This window comes from Takifugu rubripes, chromosome 12 (genome assembly GCF_901000725.2).
Source record: "Takifugu rubripes chromosome 12, fTakRub1.2, whole genome shotgun sequence".
Classification (NCBI taxonomy): Eukaryota; Metazoa; Chordata; class Actinopteri; order Tetraodontiformes; family Tetraodontidae; genus Takifugu; species Takifugu rubripes.
The window spans coordinates 676,155-701,971 of NC_042296.1; the positions used below are offsets into that span (position 1 = coordinate 676,155).

The 25,817-nt window shown below is 39.6% G+C and overlaps 1 protein-coding gene across 16 annotated transcripts in view; it reads right to left on the bottom strand.

The window, feature by feature from the left end:
• The window catches only part of macf1a (microtubule actin crosslinking factor 1a), a 138,896-nt gene that overhangs the window by 61,045 nt on the left and 52,034 nt on the right, over nucleotides 1-25,817 (bottom strand). For 6 of the 16 annotated variants that reach the window (XM_029844739.1, XM_029844744.1, XM_029844743.1 and 3 more), the window contains exons 1-32: nucleotides 19,650-22,548; nucleotides 15,156-15,322; nucleotides 14,938-15,050; nucleotides 14,261-14,367; nucleotides 13,468-13,587; nucleotides 13,177-13,272; nucleotides 12,744-12,871; nucleotides 12,494-12,587; nucleotides 12,142-12,296; nucleotides 11,665-11,959; nucleotides 10,714-10,842; nucleotides 10,569-10,646; nucleotides 10,030-10,191; nucleotides 9,695-9,799; nucleotides 9,268-9,363; nucleotides 8,945-9,071; nucleotides 8,251-8,402; nucleotides 7,297-7,308; nucleotides 6,340-6,494; nucleotides 5,782-5,908; nucleotides 5,512-5,695; nucleotides 5,250-5,410; nucleotides 4,395-4,573; nucleotides 4,170-4,308; nucleotides 3,886-4,079; nucleotides 3,567-3,726; nucleotides 3,366-3,449; nucleotides 3,066-3,173; nucleotides 2,878-2,976; nucleotides 2,660-2,782; nucleotides 2,459-2,550; nucleotides 2,143-2,278 (exon numbers count right to left, since the gene is read on the bottom strand). In XM_029844739.1, coding sequence (XP_029700599.1) covers nucleotides 2,143-2,278; nucleotides 2,459-2,550; nucleotides 2,660-2,782; nucleotides 2,878-2,976; nucleotides 3,066-3,173; nucleotides 3,366-3,449; nucleotides 3,567-3,726; nucleotides 3,886-4,079; nucleotides 4,170-4,308; nucleotides 4,395-4,573; nucleotides 5,250-5,410; nucleotides 5,512-5,695; nucleotides 5,782-5,908; nucleotides 6,340-6,494; nucleotides 7,297-7,308; nucleotides 8,251-8,402; nucleotides 8,945-9,071; nucleotides 9,268-9,363; nucleotides 9,695-9,799; nucleotides 10,030-10,191; nucleotides 10,569-10,646; nucleotides 10,714-10,842; nucleotides 11,665-11,959; nucleotides 12,142-12,296; nucleotides 12,494-12,587; nucleotides 12,744-12,871; nucleotides 13,177-13,272; nucleotides 13,468-13,587; nucleotides 14,261-14,367; nucleotides 14,938-15,050; nucleotides 15,156-15,322; nucleotides 19,650-20,813 — 5,241 coding nt within the window. In that variant the 5' untranslated portion in view covers nucleotides 20,814-22,548. Of the gene's footprint in view, nucleotides 1-2,142; nucleotides 2,279-2,458; nucleotides 2,551-2,659; nucleotides 2,783-2,877; nucleotides 2,977-3,065; nucleotides 3,174-3,365; nucleotides 3,450-3,566; nucleotides 3,727-3,885; nucleotides 4,080-4,169; nucleotides 4,309-4,394; nucleotides 4,574-5,249; nucleotides 5,411-5,511; nucleotides 5,696-5,781; nucleotides 5,909-6,339; nucleotides 6,495-7,296; nucleotides 7,309-8,250; nucleotides 8,403-8,944; nucleotides 9,072-9,267; nucleotides 9,364-9,694; nucleotides 9,800-10,029; nucleotides 10,192-10,568; nucleotides 10,647-10,713; nucleotides 10,843-11,664; nucleotides 11,960-12,141; nucleotides 12,297-12,493; nucleotides 12,588-12,743; nucleotides 12,872-13,176; nucleotides 13,273-13,467; nucleotides 13,588-14,260; nucleotides 14,368-14,937; nucleotides 15,051-15,155; nucleotides 15,323-19,649; nucleotides 22,550-24,247; nucleotides 24,341-24,675; nucleotides 24,754-25,817 lie in introns of those variants that run through there. The other 10 variants (XM_029844747.1, XM_029844748.1, XM_029844749.1 and 7 more) reach the window with 4 other exon arrangements.

Sequence of the window (25,817 nt, forward strand, 5' to 3'; positions counted from 1 at the left end):
ATAAATCCAAATACTATGGAAACTATGTTAAAGTAATATATTTTTTAATCATTGTTTAATATATTAGCACATTTTGATTGTAGAAAGATAGAAACCCTCAACCAATGCTCACAAAACAAAGAAGTTAAAATCATTTTCTATTATAATAAAAGATTGTCTTGTCTTGTTGTAAACATACAGTACATGCACTGTAGCACTAAGAAGCAATAGGCATGCACGAAGCAACTAGGATGGCAAAAGGTACAGCACAAAAACATAAAACTGTTCTAAAGGAAAAGAAAATAGTAGCTATATCAGGAGAGGATAAAATTAAAGGTATTGGTAAGACAGAAAGCAGCTTTGACTTACCGTAGAAACTTGTCCTATGCCTCACACAATAATGAGCAAACGTTTGGCTCAGTAGAGCGAGGTGCAACAGGTGAGAACATGGCTGCCAGCACTGTGCAAAGCTCTGACCAAGGCTTAAACTAAATCCACCTAGTGACTTCTGTGATGTTAATGTTACAAAACTATGACAACTTGAGTGTTCAAGGCCAAATAAGAGTTTAAATGGACGTTTGCATGGCAAAATTAGCTACGTTGAGTGCAATTTACCATGATACTCATCATTTTTAAGGAAGATTAACTTCTTTACCTGAACATTATGTTTATCATGACAAGCTGAACAACCTTGCAGTGAGTCATTTATCACAGAACTTTTTTTTTTACGACAGAATGTAATTTCTGCTTATATTGACAGAGTGATAAACTGGTCTAACTTGATAACAAAGCTAGCTGCAGATTGACAGTTCTTAAATATGTTGATCACTGTTCTCCATCTTTGTTTCTCATTCTGATCCAGGCCAGAGAACCCAGACGTCCACATTTTTCCTTCGGATGCTGTTAGTGGTTTCAAGCAAAAAGCTAGTTTCACACATTAATAGTATGCATTAGAACAAGCACAAAAAACCTCATTCACACTTGTGATCTGGACACAACATGCTCAAATGGTGAATTGTGTTTTAGCATAGCTGGCCTCTGGTGCAGCTAAACCAATATTGATTAATATTCATGACAAATACATGTCCCCTGTAAAAACACACATTAGATCATAAGTAATGATAAAGGTTGTGACAGATAATATCTATTGTACTTACACACATTCAGTACTCTTATGGCAAATTTACCATGCTCCATATTTCAAACTGGAAACATTTCATAGCAGATAAAAGTACTGTGAAAGGTGAATTTCAATGTATGCAATATAATAAATAATAAAACAGGACAAAACCCTGAAATATTATTACTTTATCGGCTAAGGAAATGAGCATGCCACTATTTATAGCTAAAGATGAAATAATATATGAAGGCGTGTTTCTGTAGATAATGTCTCTAGGAAGAATCTGAAAACTATACCTTTGTGAGCGACCTGACTGCCAGCATGACTTGGAAAGAGCTGCTCTACTGCGACACCACTAAGGCCAAGTATTATTCATGTTAGCAGTTTAGCAGGTGTACCTAATTAGAATAATGTTCAATGGTGATTTAGATGACAAAATCAAAGGTGAGGCATGATGACATGAGAGTATGGCCCTCCATGCTCAAGACCTATTCAGACAGTATTATCCTGGTAATTCTTCTTGTTTTTCTTTACTTTTCACACAGGAGCTGCTTGGTCTGATTTAAATGCTTCCTCATGCTTTGTTTTGAGCATGTGAAAGTGAACTAAGCCAAATAAAGAGACATTATCTGCATTTTCTGCAGTTCCCTTAGACCCCCTTCTTTAATATAAAACATATAAAGAGATTCAAATGGAAAGACTCCAGCATATTTTGACTGAAATCTCCTTAAATGGAAAGGATTGAGCTCAAACAAATGTATACCAGACTACATTTTCCACATTTGAATACATGTCTGAAAAGGTTTGATGATAATTGTGGACTAGTGAAAAGTGGTAATGCTTGTCAAAAATGCACACTCTGTGAACACACACACATGTTGCACAACACGCAATCGCATACACAAACTCAAGTTGGCTCTCAAATAAACACTTGATTTGAGGAAAATATGAAAATTAGGACCATTAGAAGCATAACATTTTTTCAGGATGAATCTAAAGCAGCAACTGTACTTATTTAATCTTAATATGTCCAGAAAATCTACCTTTTTTTCCTCCTCACTGGCCAACTGCTGCTCCAGCTGCTGCAACTGTTGTGTAGAGGTGTCACACAGCTGGCTGTAGGTGGCTGTGAGCTCGTCCAATTGTGCGTCGACATGACTGCGCTCCTCTGGGGAAAGTCTGACGAGGACAGCGTTGATGTTAGCACAGTTTTAATGTGTCTAGACTGTATGATCTAGATTCATATTTTTTCAGCTAAAAACGGTAGTTTACAGAATTAGAAAATCCAGCCACAACACTTTGTCATTATCTTGCTGTTCCCCATCATTAGACCTGGAGGCGTGCTCCATCAAAACTTACATGTTGGCTTGTTTTGACATGAGGAAAACCTGGGTGTTTCTGATGGCCTCAGCTACTTCATCTTTCTTGGCTGACAGTTGTTCTGTGATAGCCTGTGACAACATACAGGAGTGTTTCATAGAACACAGTTGGTCACCTACCATTTTGTAACTGTACAAAAAAATGCAATGATTTTAATTAACAGGATCATTTTAGCTATACCTGCTGAGCAGCAAGTGAGGACTCAGCAGTGGGACCCCGAGATCGTTGCTGGAGGCCTTTGACCCAGCCCAGCAGGTCTGAAACTTGGTCCACTCTGGCCTGCTTCTCCTCCTCCACTTCTTTCTGTACACAGCCAAAATGTTCCAAGATACCAGTCAAACCTTGAAACTGTTAAACATGTTGGATAATAGCATGAACAAGCCCAGTCATAGTCCCACCTCTTCTTCTTCTAATCTTCTCAGTGCATCACTGATGTACTTTACATGCTGGGTTGTAAAGGTCACCAAAGCCGTGTAACGTGTACGTAAATCCATAAACTGTGGAGGTATAACCAAAATAATTACAATCAAATGTTATTCAAAACAGCATAAGCCGTCTTTTGTCAATGCATAAGAGAAAGTTTTACCTCCTGAGTGATTGCGTCAGAGGAAGAGTGCATCCTCCTCCTCTTGACAGAGGATTTGTGTGTAGATTCTACAAAGGCTCTGTAGGTCATTAGCTGTAGCTCATAATCCTACAGATCACAAAGGAACAATAGCAAAAGAGGAAAATAACTGGAGAAGGGTGTTTTCAAAAGAAACCATTAATGATTTCTGCTTGCTTTTTAACATTTGCGTAACAATGTGCTGAAAGACCATCTGAATTTACGATGAATGTGTATTCAGTCTGCACATATTATTTAAAAAAAGCAGAAACAATTTCTTACCTTTACTAAGGTGCAGTACTGTTTGGAGTGAGTCTGACACTCATTTAGTTTGATCTGGTTCTGCTCAATCTCGGCTACTAAGGCCTAAGAGAAATTCAAGAATTGTAATTATGATGAAATTCAAATTGTCAGAATCGACCCATATCATTCAGTTACCCCATTCATAGGCCTAAGCAGCCTGTTATAACCACTGATACTAACTGTCTGCTGGGCCAGTTGTTCAGAAAGTCCCCGGCTGTCCGTCTGTCCAGGTGGTGTATTTTCCTGTCTTTGGGTTGTGTCTTCGATCCAGTTGATGAGATCAGAGTGGCCATCTCTGTAATGCTTCAAGGCGGCACCCAGAGCTTCCAGATCAGTACGTCTGCAATCAAACCCAATTTCAGAAGGACATAACATACAAAAATATTTCCTGTGGTTGCAGACTCAGACTCTTAACGCTGGTGTCTCTCAATCAATGATACAAATACTTAGATAGATAGATGCAAACACATGCGATAAAAAGGCAATTTAACTGCCCCACCTTGTCTCCATCTGTCTCTTGATTCCATTCCACCTCTCTGCAATCTGACTGGCTCTTTCCTGATAGCGTTCCAGCTCCGGGCTGCGATCCGGGTGGAGTCTGTTGAGCTGGGAACCGACCTCTTTGGCACGATCTACACGAGACTGCAGAGTGTGAACGATGTCCTCGTGCTCGGCAAGCTCAGCCTGCCACTTCTAAAAATAAATAAATAAATAAACCAAAAGATGAAGAACTCTGACAGTGATTCTCTTTCTCTGATGATTATGTGTCAGTGGTTTTGTTACCCCTAGCTGATCCCTGAGGCTCTTAATGGCTGTGATGTCAGCAGGGACAATATCTTCTTCACTTAGCCTGCTCTCATTTTTCCTGACTTGGCTCTCTGCTTCATTTAGGCTGTGGAGCAGAATGTCTATTGTTTTTAACCTGAGGAAATAAAACAATGTTAGAAGGAGAGCAAGATTTTATTACTATTAATTTAGATTATAAAAGGGCAAAGGAACCTCACTAACTTTTCTAGGTATACAGATGACAAATTGTGCAGCTGGTCTGTCTTTTCCATGGTATAATTGAGTTCAGACCGGAGAGCAGGGATGCTGGAAGATGTCGGCTTCTCCTCAAAGAAACTAATGCAACGACCAGATAGGTCACCCAAAGTGGCGCACAGAGAACCAAGCTCTGACTGCAGTTTCTAAATGACAAGCATGAGAAAGGTACAAGCAATTGAGAGCATATCTTAAATATTTAGACAATTAAAAATGAATCCTGCAGGAACTGACATCAAATTGTATTACGTCATTAATCACATTAAAAACTGATAACAAAAGAACCTACAAGCAAATTGCCACGTCATTAATATATTTGTGGGGTCAGGGATGAAACTAATTTGTTTGATTTCTAAGGAAGTGCAATTGTCTGATTTATCCACCTCATTGCATTTTAAGAAGATGCTGTTTTTTTTGCAAGACTGTATTTTACTAGAATTTTTGTCCGTATGTTTTGTGGCATTTTAAATAAGAAAAATAATATACAAAAATACATGCAATATCAAATTACCTAATTATGTTCATCATCAAATTATTGAACACATTAAGGAAAACTTATGGGATTGTATGTGCCCTGATTACAGGACTGAATTTATTTAGTTTTTCTTATAATGAGATAATTGCCAGGATTGTATGTATTCATCCTAGTATTAAAAAAAAATTAGATTATAAAGGTTTAGCAAATAAACACAATTCTTTTTCATACAAGAAGTACATCCGTTATCAAACCTGAATGTAATTAGTATTTGTATTTATTTAATCATAACGTTCAAAGGGCAGCGTTTTTGCTAGTTTCAGCCAACAGGTGGCGCTCAAACCTACCTTTTGTGCTTCAATTTGAAGAGTGACGTCAGCTCCATCAGCTGACGGGCGGCCTGGAGTCTCAATTGCTGTCATCAGTCTCTGTTCAGCCTCTTTTAGATGAAGTGTGATATTCTGCAGCTCTGACAGATATGCACGAGACACTGACTCGTCCTTTTCCACTGGAAAACATTATTTAAAAAACACATTATATTCAGCATTACCTGAAGAAATTGGAAAATACGTCTGTTCTGCAGGTGACTGTGCATCCATCAAGTCTCACCAGTCTCCATGTTGACCACAAGCTTCTGACAATGTTGTTGGGCCTGCTCAGCATCTTCTTCCAGTTGTCGCCTATCACCTGGGGTGAACAGTGTGCTCTCTTTGCTGTCAGCCAGGAAGTCGGCCAAGTGGGACTCTAAGTGAGTCAACACCTCCTGACGTTCTGCAGGAGACTGACAGCGTACCTGAATGTTGGACAGGGTGACAGTAGGATAAGTAAAATGGAAGAAAATAATACTGATGAACCAATGAAATCTACACATGATCATACCGTGTCCACATTCCATCCAGAGATATTTCTGATGTCTTTAAGCAGGTAATGCCAAGACACAACACTCTTCATGTTAACATGTTGTTGATGCCACAGAGACATGACCTTCTGGTACAACTGCTCTACCCTACACACACACACACACACACAAAAGCTATTAATTATTATTGTGACTCCCAACCTCAAACCTCTTCCACTTCCATTAACTTTTCGTGAAACATATCTACAGTAACAAGGAGAAAAATGTTGAAGCAAAAGAAAAGTGAGAGACTGAATAAATGCAAGAAAAACCTGTATTTAAGAGGTTACAGACATGTGCTGATCAAGAGTTCAATTCACATTAACATGAGCAAAAAAGGGAATGTTAGTTTTTAATTACTGGCATACTTTCAACAATTTCACTATTTTTTTTCCATATGAACAGTTGCTTCTACAGTAATCTTATTGTAGCTATTGTTTCAGCACAAAAACATTTTTTTAAATATGACACCGATTTAGTTTAATGATGATTCAAACTGCACTCTTACTAGATTCCCACGATGCATTTAAAGAAGCTACCTGTTGGCTGCACTGATGGCCTCCAGGTTAGGAGGTGGGACAGTGAAACACACTGAGGGCACCATAGCTTCATTCCCTGTGGTACTGATCACCTTCCACTTGGTCCTCTGAGAGTTGTCTTGCAACACACACTCCTCACCCCTATTTATGGTGATCTAAGAGCAGACAGATGTAAAAAATGAATGGAAATGAGTGAGATGGAGATTAATGGAGAAATATTGAAGACAACATGAAAAAACAGGATGGGGAAAAAAAGGTTGTTGTGGGGTTAAGGCAGATGAAAACAAAAGACAGATGGGGAAGAAATCAAACTATAATTAAGATTAAACAGACACAAAAATGGCAAACCAACAAAAAACCCAAAAGAACACCTAATGCAACACAAAAATTTGAAGTTAGTAGAATTTTAGAACATTAAATATTTTGGCTGCAAAAAGATTTCAGCATGAACCTAAAAATAATCCCTGAACTACATAGAAGGCAAGGTCGGTAGTGTGTGGTCAGCTTTTAGGGCTGTAGAGTTATGGGTTAATGCTTTACCACCATCCCAACCACAGCTCACACATGCTAACTATGCACATACGACAAACAAATGAAATGTAAATTTAAGCATGTGACGTGTTACTGTCTGACTGAGTAAATGAGCAATCAGAGTCACAGACTGAATTCAGCTCAGCTCCATAAATGCAATAATGATTGGCAATTCATTAATTTATTAATAAGCGCATTCAAAATAAGGAATTATGAACACTAGTGTCACAAAACAATAAATACCTCAACTTTTAGAAACATTCAGAAATCTAATGTTACTTTTTTATTATTTGAAATTGGAATTCAAAATGATTTGGTAGATCTCGACAGCAACCACATTACCGACAGTAAAATCTAAAATCAGCCTGTAAAAGAGCAGCAGTCTAAGAGACTGAGGTGACAGAGGGAGAATATAGGCAGCTATACCTGAACGTTTGTCTTGCCAGCCCAGCCGACAGACGAGAGGAGGAGAAGAGGGAGAGGGTGTGAGAACAAAACAAGGTCAATGAGGGTATGGAGAGAACGGGAAAGGAAAGTGAAGTAGAGAAAGATTACTTTGTTCATCTTGAAACTTATCCAGTTGTTCGCTTTTACATACAAGTATATTGGTAACTTTTTTTCTGCAAGTAATTAAATAGCGTCCTTTGGAGGAAGTGACCCAGTGGGATCTGACACAGGATCTAACTAAGCTTAGATGAGACCAATGAGACAGACGTATGATTTGATTGATTTCCTCAGGACTTCACAGCTAAGAGGATGAGGTAGTAGCAGAAGATTTTAAGCATTTCTTTTTTTATGCTACACAAAATGGCAGTGACCAAACAGAAAATGCATAGAACAACAGACTTTTACAAGTGCAAAATAAGCAAAGCTTTCCTCACATAGTGTCAACAATAAAATGACACAGCTCTGCTTTTTTGATGATAGAGGAAAAATGTAAAAAGTTAAATCTTTAATCAATTCATCCTATTTGTGGCCTTTCTTTAGCCAACAATATATGATATATCACATGAAGGGGGACCGCTGTGATTGAAATCACAAATTACTAGAAAATCTCTGAACCTTGATTGAAAAAAAATATCTATTTTTTTAGGCCAATTTTATTTTTCATAAGCAACGGTAATAACATATTTGTGAAATCGGTATAGGGCACCTAGGCTGGGAAGAACGTCTCAGCCTAGTGTATGTTCTCATCAGTAGGAAGTTGGAGAGGGAGTGCAGGGCGGACAGGGCGTGGTTGAAGGTGAGGATAGAGACAATAGGATAATGAGGTCAGTGTTGAGCTGCTACCAGAGAGAGCTGCATTTATCCGTAACTATGTCCACTTACACAAACATCAAAAACACATTCACTGAATACAGAACATAAAGCCTCTCTTACCTCTATCTGTCTGTAGTCACAGATGGCTTTAATGAGGGTTGTGCTTCCCAGGATGTTCTCTGCGCCGCGGGGACGGAGTTGCACTACAGTCTTGGCTCGACCCACTAAGCTGGCCACAGTGCTCCGATATTCAATCAGCTGTTCCTTCTCCTGTAGACAAATGGAATCAAGACACTATCAAACAAGGATTCTGTCACCTTGCTTTGATGGATTTTAGATATCTTTTAATGAATTAACTAGTCTGTTATCCAATACGTTGTTGTTGATCTTAATAGAAATATATAAATATTGCCTTTAATGATGCTAATTTTAAAATTGTTGGCATCATAAATGTTAACAATAACTAGATTGAGTTTAGAATCTTAACATATTAACTTTCTAAATACTAATAAGCACAAAACTTTATGGCCACTAACTGTCACTTTATGGCATGCCGAGCTCATAAACAGGAGATGAAGCTTACAATCAAATACATTTTCGACAGTTGATCATTGGGACGATTTGTCTTGGTGTGAGACAATGGTGTGGTATGGTTTTCCTAGCTCTGTCCTTGTCCTATCTATTCAAGGACAATGTGGACATGTGTGTGTTCGTGTGCAGCTGATAGCCGATTCATGTGAGATTTCTTCTCAACATACTAAAAAGTAATAAAATGTAACGTCATCATCATGTATCTACTGTATAATCTGCCATACCATTGAGTCCTGCAGCAGGTCTTCCAGCTTGCTCAGTCTGCTGTTCTTATCACAGGTGTATTGTCTCTTTATGGTGTCTTGCAGCTGACGCAGGTAGGACTCACATTCTCGGGCATCACTTGTATACTAAGAGGAAACAGAAGACAAAGAATGACTGAATTCTGCAGATGATGGTAAATCTTTCTGTTTTAATTGAAAGAAAAGGTGACAAAACCTTCAGAATTACAGCCCGCATAGAAATTAGGAAAAGAAACGGAAAGATTGGCCAGTTGGGATTTCAGCTCATTAGAAAAACAGTTTTGATGTAGATTCTTTATTTCACCTGGAAGTATGCACTGTTGTCTTTCATATGCTCCTCCACACACAAACACAACTGGTTCACCCACTGCCACTGTGTCTGCAGGGCTGCACTGTATGCCTGACAGCGTACAAAGAAAAACAATTAGTGTTATTTTTAAGATGCTGGTAAGATGATGCTTGTAAGATGATGGTTCAAAAGTATCTGTCTTATCATTTCTCAGCTTCTGTTGGTTAAAAGTTAAAATTTATCCTACTGTCCATTTACATTTGATACAAAGTATATTTAAAATCAAAAATAACAGATAATACCCTGCCTTGGCCCATTGTGTCCCCGTGACAAATAATAGTCAAAGTCACGGGAAAGAAAAATGCAAAAGCTCCATTAAGAAACAAGTCAGTGTTGACTTTTCCGAAGAGGCTTATTCAGGATGACTGAAGCAGAAACGTACCTCTACAGTCTGTTTGGCAGGATGGTTCTCCTGACAGAGATGATGGGCTGTTTCCTGTAGGGACTGCATGGCCTCTTGTTTTGCATCCAACTCTAACTTCATCTCCTTTAAACATCGCATGTTTGGGGAAAATGGAAAGCCGATTTCAAGATTAGAATGCAACTTCTGTATCTACATTTAACTTTTATTTTGATTTTAATGTGGAGATCCTACATATGCTTAAGTATAGAAATTAATTTACATTTACATAAATGTTGAGTGTGAGTGTTGACAAAAGAGGAATTCACAGAAGCTGGTCAATTTAATCCACATCTGCCCTTTTAATGTCTACGTACGCTGTATAGCTCTCTCTTGGCACTCAAGTTGGGGTTATTGTCGCTCCAGTCAAAGGAAATCTCCTCTTCCTCCCTCTCGTTGAGCCAGATCAGCTCCTCTGTGCAGCGTGCCACAAAGCCGTGCAGGCTCTCCAAGCTCTGTAGGCGCCATGACGAATGTTCCTACGGTAACCACACACACAAACAAACATCATCATCATCATGCTGATCAGCATGTTTTTTTGTTTACAAAAATACAAGATTTTAATGGACAACCAGAATATAGCACTACATTAAAAAAGTTGGGAAGAGAGTGTAAGTTAAAAGGTATCAACTGCATTAAGCTTAGATAATACTATAAAAAGATGTTTCCTTTATGTATCTTCAATCATAATGGAGCTTCAACAACAAGTACCCCTTTATAACGTGTAAATTGATAAAACAAGTAAGCAGTTAGGTCAATTCAAATGGACACAATGCTTAGATTTCCAGGAATAAAGAACATTTATGTTTTGTAAACATCAAACTGTGTAGTATGGAAGCACATTTAAATGACTGACCAGTAATTTGCAATATTGGTGCTCCAGTTTGGCCAGGGTATCCGAATAACTGATCTTGTAGTTTGGAGAAACTTTAGCCTGAAGGAAAGGACAGGAGTATTTTATTACTGATGACAATTGTGAGAGTGCGTGTGTGTGTGTTTACCTCGTAGGTGCGTGCCTCCTGTACACTGCTCATTAGTTCTTTCACTGCAGTGTGTATGTTGTTGTGCTCTTGCAAGTTATTTTCCACGGTGGGAAGGTCTGCACCCCATTCAGCCTGCTCCAGGAGCTCCTGAATCACGCAGAAGTAAAGGTCAACACAACTCAAACAAGACACACCAACACATCTATTGTTCAACCGATTGCTCATCATTTAATTAATTGATAAGTTGATAGGGAAGCATTGCTTTCAGTCCTTTAAGGGACCTCTTTTCTCTTAAATGAAAATGATGGGGTGTCATACCCTAGATTAAGCGGACCACAAAGGCAGTATATAATTAGAGTCCATTTGCCATGTTGTGCATGTCTTTGCAGTTTGTGAAATCATGTCAATAAGACCCTTTCCTAAATGTCTGCCTTGGGTACTTTCTTCTTTAAAGCACCGTTGTAGTCTTTTGTAGGATCATTTCTGCAGCTACATTCACTTCAAATATGCCTACTTTGTAAAATTCTATGCTCGAGTATTTTAACAGACTGAAATGTGCTATCAGTGGACACAAAGCTTAAAGGGGCAATCAACGATTTTATTTGAAATGAAAGAATTGCTCACTAACAGGAGATTCTTTCTCTCAAACTGTTAGCAGCTTGTCTCATGAGAGAACCAGTCAGTGCAGACAAAACTACTATCCCTAAAAGCTCTGAGAAACAGTCACAAACTGTTGTGAACCAAACCACGACAAAATGTTTCAACCAATCAGGATTGGATTTCAGCACCGGTTGTGTTTAGAGCTGGTGAAGGTAAGGGGCCAGACGGCTCTGCCCTGGCTGTCCTTTCAACAAGAGTGACATCGCATCGCTGATACAACCTTTAACTATTTAGGGCAGCAAAATAATGAGCCTCCTGAAGATAAAGAGAACATTGAGTTGTTTCCCTAAATGTCTGGGAAAGACCGACCTGTGTCTCCTCCACCCATCCAAGTAGTTCGTAGATGAACCTCAAGCTCCCTTCATCTTCTGAGGAAGACATGGCAACCAGCTGGGATCGAGCCATTGGCCGCCGCAGGAGTGCTGCACCAACTGCTCCCATAGTTCCTATTAGGGTTTGTCCCAGTGTGAGTCCACCATCTATGGCTCTCTGGCTGGTGTGTTCTGCCCCTGTGCTGCTTAGAGACTGCGAGAAGTGACCTTTCCTGTAGATGCTGGAGCACTGCAGTCTAAAGGAGACCAGCTCCTCCTGAAGGCAGGACACTCTGATGAGGGGAAAAAAGATCAGACAGGTTCAATTTCCCAACTTGGTCAACATACTACTGAAACGGTAATGCATATTTGTTATATACCAAGTGATTAAAGTACATTCAGTTACTATTTAAGATCTTTTCGAATATTCTTCCTCTGATTAAACCAAACTAGTAATTAATCACTGCAAACTTGCCTGAATGCTAGCTGATCCACTTGGTAATATTTTTCATCTCGGAGGACTTTCAGCTCCTGATTGAGATGCTGGTTGAGAGCCTCACAGTCCTGCAGGTAGCAAGCCAGCTCTCTTTCACATTGCACAGACTCACCATTCTCTATTCGAGACATATCCTGGACACAGGAGAAAAGATGTGTTCTAAATCAGTAACACTGAGTCACTGAGGATGAAGGAAAGAAAAACCAAAAAAGTTGCAGTTCTTAAAAAGCACAGGATGATTTGATAATTTGAGGCATCACGTAGGAACCTGTGGGTGTGTGTAAAAGGTTAAACAGAGAGAACTTTTGACAGACATAAGAAGAATGCTCACAGCCTGTAGGGTGTTCTTCGCGAGAGTGAGTTTCTCCTCACATTCCAGGGCCATGTTTTGGATCTTATTGGCTCTCTGAAGCAGCAGTTCTAGCCTAAAACGCAAAACACACAAACATAGCAACTAAAGAAACTAAAGTCCTACACAGAAGACAGTCAAAGACATTCAGCTGGACATTTGAACCGTCAAAGAGTCTGAAGTCATTCTGTGCTGTCTGGTGACTTTGTTCTTCTTGTGTGCATGCATTCACCTCTCCACAGCTGGCCTCAGAGCTTTCTCTCTCTCCAGCATCTCCAGGATGAGTTTACCCCATTCTTCCTCCAAGTCATTGGGATGGAAGCCCTGAGGAAGCTTAATACGACCAAACTCTATCCACATCTGGACACACATCACATATAGGTATTTTACATTTGTTAAACCACCATCTGTCCGTAAATCTGCATGCACAATAAATAATTATGACTAAAATTTCTTCCATTATACCAAATTTATTCATGTATGAGTGGTCATAAGTTCCATCACAGAATCAAATACAGTAATAAAAGCTAAATAGAGATAGTGAAGCAACCATCAGAAATTAAACTAGACAGTTTGTAGCACTGTCAACAACAAAAACCTTGAGCTAAATTAGACCACGGTGTGCTTTTTTTTTAAGTCCCCATCATATAGTGGCCCTTGCTCACCTCCAGCAATTTGTAGAGATGTTCAATCTGAGCTTTCTCCACTTCTTTTATAGGAATCTCTGTCTCTTTCAAATGGACATATTCATTGTAAAGTGCCTGAGGGAGGAAAGAGGTTACAACATAAAGTCAAACAAAGTTAGCACAGGTAAACCATATGTAATGTCAGCCTCTTTGCATGAACCAGCGTCTGTTCTACTGCTCCAGATGTGCTAGAATATTATTAACAATAAGAATGGGATACTACTACTAATGATAATAATTAAGATATGGCCTTTAATACTGGATGCTCACCTTGAGTTCAGCAGGGTTTTGTGGAAAGTTTTTGTTAGCCATGTTGGCCGTATGCTGGTGACTCCACTGGACCAGAGAGGAGAACCTGGACTGGTACTCTGACCAACGTTTGTCCACCTCCTGGTGGCAGAGAAGAGGAAACAAAGGAAATTTACAGATTTCAACCAAACTGTTATGTTAATGTGTTGCTAGTATACTTTATACCCTATTTCCCACCAGCCACAAAAACCCCACTAACACCAACTAATGTCTAGTTTTTGTAGTACATGGGGAAAAATATAGTAAGCATTTACCTTCAGGTCAGATGACCCTTCAATAGATTGGTATTTTTATCAGCTCTTGCTCTGATCAAATGTGGTGTCTTTCCGTTGACATGACTGTCATCACTGCACTGTAATCTGCCACCTCAGCCAAAAACGCCCCTCTGAGTTCAAATGTGTTGAGTCTGCATTTGTATGTTTGTATGTATACTTTGAAAAACACTGGAAAATTGAAGTGAAAATAGGGGCAGCGCTGCTTTTCAACACTTCTGCAACCTTCTATCACTGCTACCTTCACTGTTGCTTCCCTTTGTTTACTACAGTGTTTTTCAGTACGTTTGTGACAGCGCAAACATGATAATGCCTAAACTGATGAAAGTAAATTTATAAATTCCAGGTGTATTGGCTGTGGGGATGTACTCAGCTGCATATTATTAGCAGTTTAATCCATAGCCATGATAGGCAAAAAATGTTGTACAAAAAATGAGTGTAGAGTTGAAGTGGTGTGAAGAGTGCAGGAGAATGACACCTACGTTTACCAAAATGCCTTCTCCTCCCTCAGGGATTTTGGGAAAGGCATCATAGATGGAGGAGACATAGGTAATGACTGACTTCTCATCAGGAGATGGAACATCCACATCTGTTTAGAAAAATAATGTTTTTAATCATAACCTTGTATCAAGACAATGAATTGCCTTTAAGATTTAATCCAAACCTAATATAAAAGGGTCAGGTGAAGGTTAAAATATCTGAATTAATGACCTGATAATTATTGACAGTTGTCATCAAATTTGGGGAAATATCAACATGGGACTAGCAAGATCCTTGTTACTAGGATACACTGTGCTTTAAACCCTGGATTTCAGTGTTAACTTTGATTAAAGTACTCTCTATGATTGAATCAATTCCATACAAATGATACAATTGAAATTATACCCTTGGACTGTCTGTGGTGTGAAAGTAAACAAACCACAAGATTTATTTTGGCATTATTTCAACAGCTATACTGCAGTCAACGAAAGATGTGTAAATATATTGTATTTCTTGAAAATTTTACCGTTTATAGTTTTATATATAAAAACACTGGACATAAACTGATTCAGTCTCTGAATCACCAAGTAAAATAGTGCAATAGCCTAAAACACTGCATCAGAACATTAGTAAGTCATCAGAACATTAGTAAGTAATGGATTCTGATTGAATGCCTCACCCTCAGCATCCAGCAGCCTGGTCACCCCTAGCGACTCAGCAATCTCAAAGGCTTGCTCAAGGTTCTCCTGATTACTTTGCTGTGACACTATTTCCATGTCAATCAGGTCTGGCCTAAAAGTCGTGCACAAGATGGCTTGTAATGCATTCATTAATTAATAGAAATTGATCAATTTTGATAAAACAATACAGTCATTATAGCTATGCTAGCTATCTGACCTGTATCTGTGCAGAAGAGCGTTGAACATGCGTCCATCGCTCCAGCATGAAGTGAAGTTGGCACAGCGGAGGCCAGGGTAGCCTTCTGTTGCCTGCTGACTCCATATTAGTAGCTTCTCTTTGGCACTGAGGTCACTGGACTCGCCACTCACATAAATCTCTGAAATCTGTAGAGAAATAGAGTGAAATGAGAAATCAGACATGTCAAAATGCAATCCTGGTTTTGCCAAATGAAACTATGTTCCTATCATATTAGCTTCATCTATTATGGATCTTTTGGAATGCACACAGGCCAACATGTTACTAGAAAACGGTATCTATTTGGATCAAGGGTATTAGGGGGAAATGATCTCAAAATGAAACCTTTAATCCAAAAAAAGAGCAAAAACATAATTTCTAATCTTATCTGATACAACCAAAAAATGAAAAGGTTAGTTCAGACCTGACTGCATAAAATCCTGAGTCACAAACTCACAGCTATTGTTGTATTTCTTACTAACTTTGATTTAACCCTTTTACCATTCACTCCCTTCCCTTACATTTTTTCCGCTCATACTAAAGGTGCGTTTGGAAGGGCCATGTATGAAGGCTAGAAGAACCACATGGATTGTTTAAGGCCCACAGGTGTAGTAAAAAGAAGTTTCAGTATAATTAAGACCAGTAAGGTTAATAATGCATGTAAAGTGACATTCTTGGCACTAGCTAGCTCTATTTGAATTTTTCTTTTCATTTATTTATCCCAACAACCAAAAAATTATTGGCGGGAGGATGAAATCCCTTATGGCGGATGGTTTTGATCTCAGATTGATGCAAAAATAAAATATGCTTTTAAATATATTCTGTGTTCCCCAAGTCTCAACAATGTGGCACTCACACTGTATATTACACAAACCAACAAAGAAAGCACATTAACTCTTGGTATACAATCCTGACATTGACTTACATGACTCGTGTGCAAGAGAGATGTGCAGCGCTAAACCCAAGCCGACATTAATGACAGCTGCCGCTGGTGCAAAGAGGAACGTTACAAGTGATGGCAGCTGCATATAAAAAGTGCTTGGTGGTTTGCTGCAGCACTGCAGAGGCTGCAGCAGCCTTTAAGTTTCAAGGTGAAGGAGTACTGAACGGATCTATGACTAGGACACAAACTTTAAAAATTCTACACACAGGGGATCAAGATGTACATATAACATAATCATTTATCTTACTTTATTTAACAGGATCATTTCTGGGCGCTGTCATTGATGGTGGCAGATTTCTGTGGTTAAGTGCCTAATGTAACGTTATAAAGCGATGCCATGAAAAAAGCTTACATTGTTGCTGGCATTGTATCCATGTACATTTGGACCGGATGTGGAATGTGAAGTACACTTTCATCAACAATATACAAATGAATAGTCCACGGGAATCCACATCATAAAGCGTGTCAGACCATGAGCCAAAAATATGGGAATAAATGTGTATACAAGACTCAAGAATATTCTTAAAATACTGAGCTTTTGTCTTAGTGTCCGCATGGACATTATGTTATGGGCAAAAAATGAATTCATTTATGAACTCATGAACTTTAGTAGAAAAAAATCCCCCCGCATAGATCCCTGAATAAATTTAGATTATATATGCCCATGTTGCTATAACTTGTGCTCTAAATTATGGGGTGCATTACAATTGAACATGAGCTAAGTATGATGCATGTCTGGTTCTCTTGTACCCCATTCATATTTAATTGCGGCAGTGTGAATATAGGGAAGTATTATAATAGAAAGCATGGTTTAAGCCCTCCCAGGAAATTCAACCACTATGCACAGGAAAAAAAAACTCATTTAAATACACTGGGTGCTTTTGAATGATCAGTAAATAGCAACAACTAAGGTTATATTAAGAGGAAGAGGGCACAACCTCAAATGAAGTAACTCTTTCCTCTCATAAATAGGAATTTCTTATGTCCTCTGTTACTGTTAGATGATAGGAGTAAAAATGTATGTGGTTTAAAAAAGGAAACTCAAGCAGGCCAATGTAACAGAACGGAAGGGGGGGGCAGATAAAAACAATGTGTGCAGAGTTGATTGGACTCTGGGAAATGGCAGAAATAATGGGAACCTGTCATTTCCAGGGACTGATAACACACAAATAAGAATTCATGAACCTCTTCCCAAAACCTACACTGACAAGTTACACATTCCTCTGAGTATCAGTACAGAACCATTCATTTATGCATTTGCTCCCAAATAGCTGACAAGAAGCTATATTACGGTATATTTTTAACTAGTTTTAAGATTTCACTGCAGCATGTGCAGTAGGGCTATCGTTAGCTGCGGAGCATTTCATCTTAGCTACACAACACAGAACTCACACACTGATAGATTTAATAAGATCTAACAATGTGACACGAGGAAGATGTGCGACACGGATTAGACCAATCGGAAACATACATAACAGATGAAATTAAGAGAGCACTGCTGACTTTTTGGTGGATTGATGTGTGTTACTTCTTCAATGACAGGATATATTAATCACACCGATCCCAAAGGGGCCTGGAAAACGATTTTGTCATCACATAGTAAGAACTTAGTATTTGCCAAAGTTAAATGTCAACTGCCAGTTCAATTTCTAAAAATACTCTGAGATGACTGCATGATTACTGCATGATTACTGCATGTTTGTCACATGAAAACCCTGCAAACATAACAAAGCATAATCCAATATTCTGATGCCTGACTCAGTTACTCTTTTTAAAAATTTCTCAAAGGTTCATAGATAAATGGCAAAGGGAGGGGACATTGTTGAATAATCATTCTGTAATTTATTTTACATTAAAGGACAGCTCAAACAAAATAAAAAGCTACAGTGGTGTGAGAAAGTTTGGGCACCCCCTCTGAGGTTGTGTAATAATGGACTCTGACTTCACACAAACTTATCTTGGTGGCATGTCCTTCATTTGCCCATAAGAGCCAAGTGTTAGCTTGATTTCCAAACACAGATTTTAAGTATTCATAGTATGCAATTGTATGAAATTAAATCAAATGTAAAAAATAGGCTGTGCAAAAATGTGGGCACCCTTGTCATTTTGTTGCTTTGATGGCCTGTAACCAGTCATCACAAGATAATTGGACACACAAAATTGGTTTGGTGAGCTCATTAAGCCTTGAACTTAATTGACAGGTGCATAAAATAATGACAAAAGGTATTTAAGGTGGCCAAATGCCAGTTCTCATTCTGTTTGACGCTCCTCTGAAGAGCTGGAACATGGGAGCCTCAAAACAACTTTCTGATGACCTCAAAACCAAGATTATCCAGCATTATGGTTTAGGGAAAGGTTACAAAAAGCTGTCCAAAAGATTCCAGCTGTCAGTTTTCACTGTCAGGAACATTGTGAGGAAATGGAAGGCCACGGGCACAGTTCTTGTTAAGCCCAGAAGTGGTAGGCCAAGAAAAATTGCAGAGGCAAAGACGAAGGATGGTCAGAATGGTTAAAAACAACCCACAGACCACCTCCAAAGACTTGCAAGGATATCTTGCTGCAGACGGTGTTGCTGTGCATCGGTCAATGATACAGCACAATTTGCACAAGGAAAGGCTGCACGGAAGAGTGATGCAGAAGAAGCCTTTTCTTCATAGTCGCCACAAACTGAGTCGCCTGAGGTATGCGAAAGAACATTTGGACAACCCAATATCATTTTGGAATAAGATACTGTGGACTGATGAAACAAAAATTGAATTGTTTGGTCACAACAAGAGGCGATATGCATGGCGGCAAAAGAACACAGAATTCGAAGAAAAACACCTGCTTCCCACAGTAAAATTTGGTGGAGGTTCCATCATGCTGGGGCTGTGTGGCCAGTGCTGGTACTGGGAATCTTGTTTAAATTGAGGGTCGCATGGATTCCACTCAGTATCATCAGATTCTTGAGAATAATGTTCAAGAGTCTGTCACAAAGTTGAAGTTGCGCCGGGGATGGGTGTTTCAACAAGACAATGACCCCAAACATTGCTCAAAATCTACCCGAGCATTCATGCAGAGAAACAAGTACAATGTGTTGGAATGGCCATCTCTGTGGGATGACTTGAAGCAGGCTGTCCATGCTCGGAATCCTTCAAACATCACTGAATTGCAGAGGTTTTGCCAGGTGGAATGGGCCAAAATACCATCATCCAGGATCCAGACACTCATACAGGCTGTTATTTTTGCAAAAGGAGGCTCTACTAAACACTAATATGATTTTTCTATTAAGGTGCCCAAATTTATGCACAGGCCTTTTTTTGTTTTGGGGCATATTGCACATTTTCTGTTAACCCAATAAACCTCATTTCACTGCTGAAATATGATTGTGTTCATCAGTTATTTGATATATCAAAATTAAGTTGTGAATTAAAACACCCAATGATTGGTGAATAAAAATAATGCCAATTGTCAAGGGTGCCCAAACTTTCTCATACCACTGTAAGAGAGTTGGCAGCGCGAACTGACAGGAAGGAGGCAAAGAAGAGGCAAACCTGTGGCAGGGATTCAACATCTGGCCGTAGCTGCATAGATAAGGGACTCTCGATCATGGAGTCCAATCTCTCTGAAGAGCTACCAGTCAGTCCTCCCCAGTCTGTCTGACAAGGAGTGGTACCTGCTGTCTCTGGAGAGGTCAGCGGTAGATCGCTGGCATAGCCCGACTCCAACAGACACAATTCCTGTGCATGATCTGGAGCATCCAAACTGAACTCTGTCTCCTGAGTGTGGTCAGACGACATAAGTAGTCCCCGGGAATATATAATGGATCTAGCAGCCTCCTCTTCAGGCAACTCTACTTTGATGATGTTTCCTGTGGCCCGTCGAGGTACATAAAGGTCTTTGTTGACATCCCCCTGGTTCTGGCTCTCATTATTCCAAACTGGAGATCCAAAATCACTGGGGTACACTGTTTTTACAACACAGAGTTTACCATCCACCTCACGGATATGGACGACATCTTTGCGCTCTCTGTCTAAGAGTGTATGACTTACTCCCAATTTGATGTTCCCACACTCTCTTTTGTCCAACTCGACCTTATTTATGTCTTTTTTCTCTTTCTTTTGTTTAAGAATCCAAGGTTTCTCTAAAACCCCTTGAACCTTCTCCTTAACGCGACACACCCGTCCTCCACCTGGAGTGATACATCCTACGGTTGGGATTGTGTTCGCCGGCACGTCCGTTGCTGTTTGGCTTGGGATGATCGAAACATCAATGATGGAACTAACAGTGTCTTCTTCCCCTGGAAGACAGAAGACTCCTCTCCATGCTGGACTGGGCTTGGGAGACACTTCATGCAGTTTGCTATCCAGATGTTTCTGTATTGTTGCACTCAGAGAACCAGGGGAAAAAGTGCGACCGTGCAAATAGTTTTTGGAATGAATCAACTGGGTGTCAGGCACTGTTGCAAGGGTCTGGGCCCTGATGCAATCCAAGTCTGCTGTTTCTATAGGTGAAGGCATTTCCTCACAGTTAATATCCCCCTCCTCCTTTTCTGCCAAAAGAATTCTTTGGTGCTCAAAGTCAGCCTTTTCCAAGACCATTTTCTTCTTCCCCTTGTGCTTTCGTCTAAAAAGGAGGCGCTTCTTTGGTGAAAGTGGTGGGGGCCCACAAGGTTCCCTCTCATGTGGGGGCCTGACACAACCAATGGAGTTCCCCATGGGTTTGATGACAAGGAGGAGTGTGTTTAAAGAAATCCCAGAAGCTGGTTATTCCATCAGAGAAGCCAAGTCAATATTTAAATTAAAATATTTCGTTCAGGTGGCAAAAGACAGCAAATCAGCAGTTAAATGGCTTGTTATTAGTATAAATATTCTGAGTAATATGATAGAGGGGAGGTTTAACTCAATTTTCCATGGGCCATCACCAGTATTTTACTGAGTCAGAGACATGCAGCGGCAGACTAATGCATCATAGCCAGATTCTCCACCTGTCCTTTGCCTCTATTATCCAGTACTCTGGTAATGTATTAGCTGGTTCTGTGGTTTCCCACTTCTAGATTTCCGTGAAGACCTCAGGCAGCTTTATATTGTCATGGAAAGGGGGAAAATCCATTTACGGTTATGTTTTGTTAGATTAACCGAATGGAGAGATAAAAACAATATTTCAGCCTTTACGTCCAACAATTTGTCTGAGATATATGGAAAGAATGACCGCTGCCCAATGCTTTTAACAACTTTCAGATTCCAGATGCAAGAGGCATCTATGCACACTCAGACCTAACAACTACCTGACATAAATTAATAATGGTTCTCTAACTTTGGCGATGTTTTTGCAGGACAAGACGACAGCAGTAAGGTCCCAGTTATATTTTCCATATCTTTGAGGGCGCAAGGGGCAGTAAGATGTAGGGGGCATCATCAGAGGCTCTACACATGAAAATGGGACACTTCTCTTTGTATCCTGTGAACTACAAGGACAGATGCTCTAAGGGTGCTGTTCTAAATTTGGACAGAACTACACCTCAAGTACCTCCAGACGGTTTAGAGTCACATGTTTCTTCCATGGATACAAGGACACAGTTTCCACAGTCTTTACTGCCATGATTCCCCAAGAACCAGAGTTGAAGGAAAAGATATTTCAGCACTGCCTAATCATAAACTTCAAATGCTGGCAGTTTGTCAGTTACTCAGGAAAGCACCCCCTTTATCAGGTGGTGCAGTGCGACGATGCAACAGCCTGACAAATCCGCAGTTTGCAGGTTTAGATTGCTAAAAGCAAATTTAACACAAAGTCAAAATAGCAAAAAAAAATCTTGCAATCCATGCCTGCTTAATGCCCACTACAGCCAAATAGAAAAGGAAATGAACAATAAAAAGGACTTGTAGCTGAATCCAAAAGTAAGAGAGGTCAAAGGGAAGATAGGATAATTATTGATACCCCATCCTAACAGACCTACTTGAAGAGAGAGATGTGTCAATGGAATTAAAAGGTTTCAGCATCGAGCAAAAGGTAATCCTGAACTCCATGTAACATGACAGTAGCGATGAAGCGTCCACATCCCCACATTCTTGTAAAATAACAGATATGCAGGAAAGCAATACAGAAAATCAGCAAAACTAGCTCCGTCAGATGAGCGTGGCTGAATAGATCCCATAGCTATGAAGGAAGCTGGTCAAATAGCATGATATTGGTTGTCCAGAACACAGCAGAGTGTGTTTTTCAATGCCTGCAAGGTTGGACGGTCCCCCATTCAGCTGCGGCACCCCCTCTGAATACATGTCTCGCCGTACTGTGGGTTTGTGATCTTGAGGCCTGTTGATCGGGCGAAGCCGGGAGCTCCGGTGACAGCAAGCAGGGACTCAGCTCTTGCTAGGCTTGTATTTCTCCTTTGCTTTAGCCCTCCCTCCCTCACAGATGCAGAGGCAGAGAACTGCTTTTATCTCCCCGGTGCTGCAGCTTCACACTCTCTTCTGCCCAATCTCTCACAATCCACCCCTCCCTCTTTGGCTCTCCTCCTCCTATCCGCTTCCTCATTACTCCTGTCTCTCCCTCTCTCCCTCCCTCTCTCACTCTCCATCCCCCTCTCTGTCTTTTAGTTTTCTGTGCCACATACACACATGACCCAAAACCTCTCCTGAATGACAAGCAGCAAGAGGAACCTTATGTTTAAAGCCACAACTATCAGTGCCATCAATGAGAACTGCAGTAGATGTATGTCAGCAGAGTAACTGAGCATGAAAATGTTACATTGGTTCTGTCTGTGCGTGAGTGGCTGGAAGGCAATTCAGCATTTTTATGATCAGCAAGTATCGAAAGTTATTCATATGAACATATGGAATATAAAGAAAAGGGAACATAAAAGGCACTTAACATAATGACTGTGTCAAAATATAGTAATAATAATAATAATAATAATAATAATAATAAATCCCTATCATTAATCTGGGACAGGTCTAACAGCAATCCTATTAACTTACATGTTTCAGTGCAGTAAATAATAATGAGCTAACTTGTGACACCTTGTGGTTAGACTGAGTAAAATTTAAAGAGGAAGTACTTTGCCATGTAAGATTAAAGAGTCTACAGGAAATTTAAGCAACCCAGAGAGATGAAGACTGACCAAGCTGTTGAATTTAATGCATATACAACACCTGCAGTAAAACTCATAATTCCAAAGATGGTTAAGACAGTATATCCATAGATGAACAATAGGTATTTAAAATATAAATGTATTGTAAATACACAAACAAGGTACATTTGAATGATGCTAGGTAGGATTCTACATTCTTTCACAAGACAGAGCAATGTTAGATAGGAAACCCAATCAGTAAAACACTGTTTCAATTAAGTGATGACAATAATGTGATGTGTCACACACATCCATGTAGGGACACTAGGAACCTGTGGCACAGTACAAGAGGTGTTTGATGATGAGAACTTGAGGCCAGTTTAACAAATGAGGAAATAAAAAAATTCTATGAGTGACTTTGAAGCAAGAGAGCCCCTAACTCTAATCAGAAAATTAAATAAATACATGAAAAACCGTTGTGTGAAATGATGAGGCACCACAGTGTATTGTGTGTTGTTAATGCTACAAATATAGCATAACAGTATGTACACATGCGTTATACTGATGAAGAGTCCAGATCATAGTGGAAATCACTCATGTGAACTCTATATGAACTCTATATACTCTATATAACTCTATAGTTCAAGATGGGCTTTAATAAAGCCTTTGAGGCAGCCAAAGTTCCGGATGTACAGGATTTTATTCTCTACACTGATTCAGTGCCAAAAACAGGGCTGAACTGTTTTTTTAGCCAGATTTACAGGATAAACAACAAATCAATGTTGAGGGTTTATATGTAAGATCTTTTACACAATTATCTGTTATAACATAAACTCACCATTACATTAAGTTAACACTCGCCAACAGGGGAAAACAGTATTAGCCTGTCAATAAAAACTGAATTCCACACAGATGGGAGGAGAGAAAAGAGTTATATTATCTCTACATAATCAGAACTTTAAATCAATAACTGTTTTAAGAGGCAATAACTTTAATTATCTCTTGTGGCTTTCTCATAATCTGCATTAACTCATAATCTGTGATAAAAGCATCACAAGTTACAAGGCAGTGTAGGGCACTAACCTGGAAGTGCAGGATGATGGTCCAGATGAGGCCTAATGTCAGTTTAGGGTTCCCGTCTGTGATGTCATCATTCCTGATATTCACAAGTTTGACCTTGAACAAAAAATATAGCCCCAAACGTTAACAGTGCAGCCACGGTGAAAACACCAAGGGCAAGATTTAAACAAAGAGGAAAAGATCTAATTGAAATCATGTTTATGAGTTAATGTTACAGAAGAGCAATGAACACTTTCAAACTGCATGACTCGTTTGAAATTTGAATCTAAAAACTTTTATTAACATCAGACATTAAAGAGGATTTTTAAATTATGAAAGGGCTTAGGTCAGTCAAATGACTGACATGTGGACCTTTTGGCATCCAACATGCAAAAAAATATGATGAAAATCAAAGCAAAATCATATAATTAGTAATATGGCTGAACTCATACCTGTCTCTGTTTGAGGAAGTCCAGTGCTATTTGGACATTCTGTAGTCGATGAAATCTCATTCGCCCCTTTTCTCTGGGCTGGAAAGAAAAGAGTACATAACTGTGTAATAATGTTATAAGGAAATTAAACATATTTAGTTTAGTGGTAAAACACAAGAGGAAGGAATTAGTCTTCCAAGGGGTGTTGCCTTGGATAAAGACATGCTGAAAAGAGTCAAATTATTAGTGTTGTTCAAGAAAAAATGTTATATTCCAATAAAAAACATAATCAACCAGGCCGGTTTACCTGCTTTTACAGTTTTGAAAATTATTGCAGTACAGGGATTCCAGTTTAAGGGGAACAGTTATTCACAACATGCCATCATTTCCAGATGTTTAAGAGGTCTAGTGACTCATACTCTACACTCAATACAAAGGTGGTCCAAACTTGGTCCGACAAGGGCCACAGTCCAGCAGGGACATTTGCTTTCACCTGGAATCCTGGTCTGCTGTTGTCTACCCGGTAGAACACAAACCCTGCTGGGCTGCGGCCCTTGGAGGACTCACTTGGAAACCTCTGCTCTAGACTCTTCATACACAGGAATGGATGAAACCAATGGCACAGCAAACACGTGCATTTACAAAGCTCCCCCTGTTGGCCAGGGGGAGCTGTGAGCTGTTGGAGGTTGGGTGGATTGAAACATACTCCCTGAGCTCCTTCCTCTTCCTCCTCCTCCCTTCTAAGCAAGATGAGAGGGGGCACTCTTGAGCCAAATGCTCTTTTCAATGAAGGACCACTTTTCTGTTGCTTTAATAGAAGAAATGAGAATATATGGAAATAGGTAAAAGAAAGATGATAAATTTAAAAAACAGGGATAAGTACTTAAAATAGATGAAAGTCCAATTTTTGATGTCCGAAAAAAAAACCCAGACGGAATCAGCTGTCAGATTGCGTTAGTAAAGCAGGCCTGCTTCAGGTCATGGCCTGTCTGACAGCATTAGGACTAATGCTCTTACATCAGCATGCTGACCAGAGCCAGTCCAAAACCCAAACAACTGTTCTTAACAGGCCATTCAATTGACTGACTGGTTATGTAAAATATTAGGTTCATTAGCTATGGCATAGCTAAACTTAACCTTTTGTGTTTTTTTTAAACTTTGTT